Source organism: Paracoccidioides brasiliensis (assembly GCF_000150735.1).
Source record: "Paracoccidioides brasiliensis Pb18 unplaced genomic scaffold supercont2.6, whole genome shotgun sequence".
Taxonomy (NCBI): Eukaryota; Fungi; Ascomycota; class Eurotiomycetes; order Onygenales; family Ajellomycetaceae; genus Paracoccidioides; species Paracoccidioides brasiliensis.
Window position 1 is genome coordinate 1,199,483 of NW_011371363.1, and position 9,632 is coordinate 1,209,114.

Genomic DNA, 9,632 nt, shown 5'->3' on the forward strand with positions numbered 1-9,632 from the left:
CTAGTAAACAACGTAGTACCAGTTTATGGGGTTTTGGGCTCGGATTTGGCTGGGTAGAACCTGCGCAGCAAAAGTTGGAGATTTGTTACTATTAGGTTCACGTTTGGCATATTTACTTGAACTATCGTCATTTCGCAAGGTTCAGGAACAGAAGAGGGGCAGCATAAATAATCTTTGAGGGTTGAAGAGAGGAGTAAACGAAGAAGGGAAACAAAAGATTATGGACTTACCAAGCTGCCACGGAGATAATGAGAAAAAGAACCACTAACAGCACCCCTTCTAGCCAATTTGACTTGCCGTCTTGGATTAAATAATTTACCTGTTGTGGAACGAAGTTGGAAAGGTGTTAATCCTGACTTGATGACAGAATGGGAGAACGACAGCCTTACTAGCAGCACGGTGACGAATAGTATTGCAATTTGAAATCCATCGAAGTAGAGGGTCTATGCGTAGAATTAGTTAGTTACATGGAGAAAATTAGTAATAATACTGAAACAAGGAAGTTCGACACTCACCATTTCATCGATCCCTGACGTTATATCATTAGCAAATGACACACTTGAATATTATGGACGCGGACCAAGAAAGGTGAAGAAACGATGGGCAAAACATACCAGCAATCCACCCAATAACTACGATAAGAGGAAGGACCAAGAGAGCGATTTGCATGCTGGAGCCCACCGCAACACCAATGGAGAGATCCATTTTGTCTTTAATCGCGACGGTAATGGCGGTTGCGTGCTCAGCTGCATTTCCAACAATGGGGATAAGAATCAAACCAACAAAGGTTTCAGAAATGTGACCACGACTCGTAATTGAGTCGATTGAGCCCACCTTCAGGGAATCTATTAGTTATCTTCTTCACGCTGCAATTGAATGAACAGGAACATGTAAAATGTAGGATGGAACACACCATCGCTTCTGCGCAGAGGGCTACCAGTGCTGTAGATGCAGCAAGCGTAAATAAAGCCACCCACACAGTGAGCTGTGGTTCTTCATTTTCTTCTGAAACAGCGATGGAAACATGCTGAGCATTCCCTCCACCCATGCTCGCGGAAATCCCTGCCCCTATTTGCGCAATGTTTTTGCTTGCGTCGCCTGTTTCGACTCGCATACGTCTCTTTTCGACCTTCTCACTTGGTTTGTTGTACATTTCTGTGTGAGATTTAAGTTGGAAGAAAAGGTATGCTCCGTACACCACAAGGAGGATGACACTCGTCCCTAGAAAAAATATTAGGATAAACGGAATGAAGATAATGAGAATCGCGTTTATGAGGTATTTTGAAATACCTCGTGACAGGGGAGCAATTCCAGTTTCACCAGCTGTTCACGATGAAAAAATTAGCGATTACATTGTAAAATCATTTAACAAAGAACGTACCACTAGACCATGCGTGAAACGCAGTGGGAATTATTAGACTTCCAACAGCAAGAGCGAGCAAACTGGACGCAGTATGTGCCACAGTGACATTGAAGTTTTGTTCGATCCGGTTGAAACCTCCGAGGAAAAAAGCCATTCCAAGGACCAGTAATAAATTGGATAGCATGCTGCCGATGAGGGAGGTTTGGACAATAACAATTTCACGTTTAAATAAGGCCAGGAGTGATACAATAAGCTCCACAGCATTCCTATACTTTGTCAGCATGGATATCTTCAGGAGGGTTAAAAGGTTGGCACCTACCCAAATGTTGCGTTGAGTAAACCACCAAGAGTTTCCCCTGTTCTAAATAAAAAGTTAACGCAGTGTTGGTAATTTCAAAGATGACATGCATACCTGAGAGCAATTTCCTCGGTAGCATAACTTAGCATCGCAGCAAGCGGTCTATATTTACTGTTAACCAAATGGCTGAGAGGCTATCATGAAGTAGGTGACATACAAAATGGCGATAAAATTGACAACGAAAATTGCAATAGGATCAACATGGATATGATGGATCACAACTGGAAATGAGTTTAGCAAAACGCAATACGACGTCAATGCAAATAAATTCAAAGACGTACGTACTTCCAACGGGCACCATGATGAGTAAGACGTTAATCCAGGAATTAAACAGCGTCGCCTTCAGCTGCCCCACGGTCGTAAATACCTGTTTATCCTTTCCAGTGTCCTCAGGTTCATCTGCTGAGGGTTCCTTTCTGCCAATTTCGAAGAATCTCCGTTTTCGAGGAGCGCCTTTTTTAGGTACATCTTGCTGTTGGTCTTTTTGGGGCGTTGTTGAAGGTGAAGCACTGGTAATAGATCCAACAAGTGCCGTTTCAATACAGCCAGTAACTTGCTGTCCTGGTACAAAGGGCATCGTATTTGCATGAATCGGAAGAGATATTTCGTTCACCATTTCTTCTTGTCTCTCCTTTTCAGGCCTCGATATAGATTCACTTTCAGTTTGCGTATGCTGTAATCCATCTTCGACGCGAGATTCTCTAGAGCGGACCGGGCGGTGCCGGAACTTTTTGAAAGGATTCCGGTTGGGAGTGTTTTTGGCCTCTTCATCGTCATACCAGGCCAGATTCCTGGCTCGTCGTCGGTGTATATCTATCAACCCCAGTAAAATAAGTTCCAATTCATAATTGCAGAACAAACTTGCTCCTAGAGCTTTTTGGAAGTGCGTTACTTACGCATTGTTCTAAGGGTGATGAGGTGTTGCAAAATCTCTCAGCAGCGGGGCTTAATGACTTATCAGAAAAATTTTGGCAAAACTACCAAGTCAATCTTGATAAAATGACACGAAATTCAAAGAGACATAAGTTTCGTATGAAATAAATTGGGAGAGTGTGCTGTTTAGACGCGTGCTAAGCAAGGAATCAACGAGTCTGTGTTGTGAAGATTATCTGCCCTTATTTTGAGATTGACTGAAGGAGTTACGTCAATGTGGCTTGACTGCTGCAAGGGTATAAAACATATGAAAAAGCCCTTAAGCCCAATTTAAAACTTGACCAGATGCAGGAATCAAAGACAGCACCGCCACTTAATAGACCAAGATACAGGGGACACGCAGCATCTTCCAAAACCAATTTATCTTTTGGGCTGGTGATTGGATGCTTGGGTTTAACCACAGCAGAGGTTTTGAGTAATAGAAGATGCTGATTCCTCCTGAGGTGCCAGGGAAAATCCGAGTGCTGGTAGCAATTTTGCCTCTTCTCAAGTTCTTCCATAATAATCACTGGTGAGGTGGAATCACAACACTATCTATCTCCATGGTTTGCCATGAAATTTGTCAGTTGGAGTATGTCTCTTTCAGCATGTCTGTGTGTTTCCTGCAAAAGTTTTATTTGCTCTTGTTATAACTAACCCAGATTCATGCTGAATTCTTTGTAATTGATTCCTGCTAGAACCCATTGCAAAATGATGCCTATAATATCCCGGACGACACAAGCAGGAGAATTACAGTAGGGTGGGCACATAGGTAGCATCCGAAGTTCCAGCATGTTCAGCGCCCGAGGTGACAACATATCACCACTTTTACCTTCCCATCATCCCTGTTGCAGACGAGTGGTAGAATAATGACTGGAGTCTGGGGTACAGTCGATCATATTAGATTGACTATGTTATAGCCAATCAAACAAGGATCATGGTTACAAATAAGCAATGACAAGCCACGCCTGTCGGGGACCAAGTGATGCTTGTCAAGCCTGGCTGTCTGGGCAACAACCTTGAAGCCATGCCGTGTCTTGACGTGTTTCAACGTAATAATTTCGATCTTGTCTGCAAAAGGTCAGAAGCTAGCCTGTAGGACTTCCTGCTCATGCATGCCCTCAAGCAACAAGAGAGCATATGAAGCCTGTTAGATTGTTCCAAGGTGGCTATGGCTGGGAGTGTGGTTAAAAAGGAAAAAGCCCGGTAATGCGGTGGAAATTTATATGAATTACTTAAACTTGGCCCCCTTTTTTTTTTCCCCGAACATCCCACTTTGCGCATTCCTTTGCTTCGAGAACTATTAAATCATCATTATCATGAATTGAGATTGTTGTCGGTCAAAATGAAATCGATGCAGTGACTAAGTTAACAAATTTCACGTGAGGACCCAAAATTAAGTAATATATTACATATCAATCACGTGGAGCTCTAACTAGCTCTCCATCCAATCATGATCGCCATCATGCGTCTAACCTCCCCAACGTAACTAATCGCCTCAAATATCAACCTCAGTAATTATATATGTATCAATCTTATTTTGATATCTCGGACTCCACTTCAGAGGAGGCCACCATGTGTGTCAAATAAACCTGTGTTGTATTTATTATGTGAGGGCCTTTAAATTAGATCATGCTGCCATCTGGGCCCGTCAAGGGGTCGCATCTGAGGCATGTGAGCGCCACCAGCATCGAGACAACTTCGACGAGGACAACTATTCCGCCCCAGGAGTCCGTATCTGGAACCCCGGACGCAGATGACAACAATCAGTCACCCACGGGACTCGGCAGTCGCCCTTGTTTACTCTGGGTCCACGATGATAACTTTTCGAGAGAAGAGGTGCTTTTTAACCTTAGCGCTTTCGGCGATGTAGGACTGAAGGTGGGAGATCTCGTTGAACTTTCGGTCCCGCGACCATTTCAAGGGGATCACCATGTGTCCTCCCATACACTGGATCCGAGTGAGAGAGCGCCACGAGATGCAGGTGATTCTGACACTGGCTCTAATTCAGCTGCAAAGCGTAGTGGAGACCACAAGTCTTATTCTCCAACTCAAAGAAGATTTCTATTTCTTGTCAAGCCTTTGTCTGCAGACATCAAGGCGAGACATCCGAACCTGCAAATTTCAATTGCAAGTAATATAGCCAATATCTTTGGATTTAAGAACCATTCTCAAGCTCTGATATCTTTGAAGGATCGGTCACAGTGCACTGCTTCTCATGTTGAGCTGATTTTTCGAGATCAGTTTTCGGTGCGGGCTGATATGTGGAGATTGACCATGTCAGAGCTCGCAGATAAACCTCTATATAAAGGACAGAAGATTGTTTTTATGGGAAGCATCAAGGTAACCATTAAGTCCATTTATATCGGCGGCAAAAAGGTTCTATCAGGGTACTTTTCCCCGCAAACCATACCCGTTTTTCGGAGTGAATCTGCTCGATACGTTCTCTTTATTCAAATGTCCAAAGAGATGTGGGATTTTGATTCTGAAGGAACTGGTGATATCCTTTTTAGCAGGGTTATCAATAGCCTTCTCCCGGAGCTCTTCAAGCGATGGGCTAGCATTGATGCTCACCACCTTGTTACCATCGTTTTATTTACCAGAGTCCAGTATGAATTGATAACGGCAGATAACGCGAGGTTTCCGTCTAACAATGGCTTCTTTAAGCAAACTGCGAGTGATGCCCAGCCGGAAACTCGGGATTTCTACCGCGTCGTGGTTAACGACATGCCCAGCGGCAACTGGACGACTATCTTAGATGAATTGAAGAAGGAATTTAGAATCTTTCTCCGCGACGTATCTATTCCCCAATCAACTTTTCCGGACTCACCCACAGCGTCAGAGGACGAGTTACCAGCAGATCCAAATCCCCCCCCAGCAATATCTGGAAGGCCAACCTCAGCCCTCCGTGGGAATATTTTGGAAGCAATTAATATAGCATCGTCTTACTTAGCATTTGAGCATATCGGTCGTGACATGATCAGGACAGGCACCTCCATCGTTGTCATATCTCCTGGGGCAGGGGTATTTGAAGTAGCTTACGACGCCCTGGCGTTGACTTCAGAGGTTCTCACTAGCCGTGCTATTGGGATTGACTTAATATGTCTGAGCCCCATGCCGCTACATTCAGTTCCTTTATTTAAATATCGCATTCCCAGAAGCGGTGCATCGAGGCCAGGTAGTTCCGTCTCCAGGGATTTTCTCCGCCCATTGCCTCCGTACTCTCACGAATCACCTGGAAGTTTTTCCTATGGAGTCAGTCGTCGTCGTTCATCAAATACCACTTTGGGATCTTTTCTACAACCGGCCCATTTTGTTGATGAATGGGCTTATGGTGTTCCTCATTGGCTTGACATTTCCTACTGGGATCTAAAAATTTATCGTGATAGCCGGACTGCCGTGAATACAGTCTTAAAGTCGTCAGTCTCTGGAACAAAGGAAAAGCAATCGAATACATTTGTTCCGCGAGTTAGGATGTATGAGATTCAGATGATGGGTGTTATGGAAAGTGAACAGTCCAATATCTCTGTACCGTACCTGTCCGCTGCTGATCTCCGCCTTCAAAAAGGCCTGGGTCACAGCCTATCTCCGCGGGGATCTCCTCATAACCCTAATTTCTCAGATAATGGATCGGGATCCTTCATGTCATCCTTCAGAGACTCGAAAAGGAATATTCTATCCGTTCCTGCGAGGCAAAGAAAAATGCTGGAGTGGATGGACCTTTATGATAGCGCCATCTTCCATGTTACACCGAAACACCAAACGGTGCGACGACCTACAAAAGCCAAGCGGGTTGATTTTGGCACCTCAGCGCCTCGATTCTACGAACAACAGTCTGTCAGACCTTCGTCGAGTTCAAAGAGTGGCAGCAATCCTCCTACAAGCCCTCGTAAAAATGGTATGCGACCTGATTACGGACATTCAGACGCTCAGAATCCTCCCGTTGAACTGATGCCCGTCAAAAAATCAAGCATGAAATCAGGAGCGAAACTGACTGTACCACGGATCTCTCGTTCGATTAGCTTTGCTTTGCGTGGCCTAGGATCGGCTCCTCCCAGAGCAATTGCAAGTACAGAAATCAATAATGAGCATGCAAAGGGTCTGTCCACCACAAGCATGAAATCTCTTAATGGAGAAATCGAACAAGCTTTGAATGCGGACGTCAATTTACCCGCATCAGATACTATTCCTAGCCCAACTACCATTGTCAAAAAGTCTCCCCATATAAATATTACGACTTCTAGGGATGACAAAAATGTCATTCCGTCAAAACCAATTTCAATCCGAATTGCAAGCAAAAAGCCAATCGAAGAACATAGTATGGAGCCTCAAGGTCTTGACATCTCCTTTTCGACCCCCACCATAGGTGTTCCCTACTATCGTGGAACGAATGAGGAAGTCCATGGGCCATTTCCAATGACACGGGGAGTTCGTAAATTCGATTCAACACATAATGCAAACCAGGATGACCCAACTATTACTCTATCTCCGATAAAGGCACTATCGCCATGGATATTACCCGTCAACCCCTGCAAACCACCGAATCATGGTCCCACACTATCCATCTGGTTTGGTCGTTGGCGGCACGTCTACCCGCGCATGCAAGGCACTTCATCTATGAAATGGAAAAGCCTGAAATCGCCAGCATTTCTCCCACTGACAACAGAGGAGTTTCCAACGAGTGAAGAACTGGCTTCCCAGTACTTTCAGACTCCATACAGAGTATACCAGAATGATGAATCCGATGTCGCAGAAACTCCCAGAACTCGGGAGGCCCTCTTGCGAGAAATGGTGGCTTTGCGCCTTTCTCACGGTTTCCAAATCGTTGTTGGAAAAGCAGTGGAGGAGGCATCAGGGCAGCATTCATCGGAACCGCTGAATATATTCGACACCCGATCCTTATCACAAGATGGGGTGACTATTTTCATGTCTATGGGCAACATCATTCATAGGTTAGTTTGCGTGACTGGAGGGGAAATAGAAGTCACACGGTTTACACGGAAAACGGTGACCAGCCTTCTTGCTGACGCGCAGGCTCTTTCACTCAACTACACGCCTGTTGTCAAAACAATATTGAGTGCAAACTATTGCAAAAATACTATAAGTTTGCAGTTGCCGCAAGAAGATTGTAACTGGAATTATGCAGATGCATTTCTGGCAGGTTACAGGGACCACATAACTAATTGTACGGAACAACTGCGTTTTTGGCGCACGCGTTTTGTTCTGATACCAGTCCAACTACCTGCAAACGCAAGACGTCCAATGCAATCATATAAAGAGGACAACGAAGAAGAAATCCATCTTCTTGGGATTACCCAACTCACTCAGATATGGCAAAGGCAGAGATATGTTCCCCCAGAGGAAAAACGACTCCAGCCACCAACGAATAAAAAAGACTTGAACCCATTGAATATTATATATCAGACGAGCAACCCGTCTGAGGTAGTTGCTGCAGAACTTGATAGGCTATTACTGGACGATCCAGGTCTTGATAGCACAGCAGTGCAGCTTCTACCGGAGTCTGAATTACTTCAAAGATCCAACATTGGCCTTTCCGCTTTGGCGCAGGCTATACAGGGCGAAAAAGGGGTGAGAATGATGGATCGAAGATGGCATTGGCGCCTTCATTATAATTGCTTTGTTGGACTGGAGTTCACTACGTGGATGCTTCAAAATTTCCGCGATATCGATGCCCGTGAGGAAGCTGTTGAATTTGGTAACGAGTTGATGAAACACGGCCTAATTTGTCATGTTCAGCGGCGTCATAATTTCAGGGACGGCAACTATTTTTATCGAATTACCGACGAATATCGAGTGGCACGGCCGGAATCTCGGAGTAGTTGGTTCCAAGCTCGCAAATCCATTCCAAATACGCCCATGACAGATAACGTAAAGGATCTGCCTTCAACTGGTCAAGAAAGGCTTGAGAAGAGCTCTGCGGAATCTGGCATTTGGGAGGAAACGCCTACTCCGAACAAGCCTACTCGAACGAAAGCCTCGGTGTGCCTGTCAAAGTCAATGAAGATTGATATCGACCCTCGTAAGCGATCGAACCGCCCTGAAATAATCGACCTCCATTACGATCGCTTGCACAATCCGGATAATTGCTTTCACATAGAACTAAGCTGGATGAACGCAACACCCAAGTTGGTGGAAGATTCAATTGTTTCATGGGCAGGAACTGCAGAGAAGTTTGGCCTAAAATTAATCGAGTTACCAATATCTGAAGCCTCCTCTATTGTCGAAACTCAAGTTTTCAGGCGTCCGTACCCAGTGAAGTTAGCGATTGAGCCTCCAGAAGGCCCTCAAGCCACCCTTTATAATTCTACCTCTTTCGCATCTCAAGGCGCCGTCGACCGTCACTTTTACCATAAGGCAATCTTGAAGAAATTCGATTTCGTCTTAGATTTCGAAGCCGCCAGTGCATTCCCTCCTGATGTAAATGTATCTTATTCTTGGGGGCGACCCGACTATTGCCTCCCACAATATGTCCACCGGTCGGGCGCTATCCTCGCCCAAATAACAGACGACGGCTGTTTCCTCTTCCTTGCCAACAGGCTCTATAGCATTCGAGGTTCCGCCGCCAAAGAATCCGGCCGGTATGATCGAAACGATTTTTACCGCCCGCGCTCTGCTACCTACGATACCTTAGACCGCACTGGATCACCGCATTTATCGCCTGTCGTTCGCGCAGCAGTTGACACCACATCGGCTGCACCTCCCCAAACCGAACTCCATTCCTCTTACCAGCTGACAAAGGAGATCGGGGCTGAGATCAAAGCATTCTGTGGTGATGCGGAGAAGTTAGAGAGGTTTTTCGAGGAAGCGTCAGTCAACGCGAAACACGCTTCATCCAAGTTTAGCCCAACCATTCCGTCCATGACGGATTCGTCGATTCCTACCTTGGAATTACCAGCAAGCCTTGTTGAAACACATGTTTCTCCCCCACAGATTCCAGATGTCCAGCAGGCTGGTGAGGAGTCGACTTGAATGAAGACG

The 9,632-nt window shown here is 45.3% G+C and overlaps 2 protein-coding genes across 2 annotated transcripts; one reads left to right on the forward strand and one right to left on the reverse strand.

The window, feature by feature from the left end:
- Positions 1 to 2,621, reverse strand: PADG_05446 (calcium/proton exchanger; the record flags this gene model as incomplete). Its single annotated transcript, XM_010762442.1, has 12 exons — positions 1 to 60; positions 231 to 443; positions 516 to 529; positions 615 to 834; positions 914 to 1,221; positions 1,291 to 1,323; positions 1,382 to 1,629; positions 1,683 to 1,724; positions 1,776 to 1,823; positions 1,879 to 1,942; positions 2,007 to 2,534; positions 2,618 to 2,621. The coding sequence occupies 12 exons, from the start codon at positions 2,619 to 2,621 to the stop codon at positions 1 to 3; spliced, it is 1,782 nt and encodes a 593-aa protein (XP_010760744.1).
- Positions 2,622 to 4,265: 1,644 nt separating this feature from the next.
- PADG_05447 (GTPase-activating protein IML1) lies at positions 4,266 to 9,623 on the forward strand (the record flags this gene model as incomplete). The annotated part of the gene is made up of 1 exon (XM_010762704.1): positions 4,266 to 9,623. The coding sequence occupies one exon, from the start codon at positions 4,266 to 4,268 to the stop codon at positions 9,621 to 9,623; it is 5,358 nt and encodes a 1,785-aa protein (XP_010761006.1).
- Positions 9,624 to 9,632: the final 9 nt, after the last annotated feature.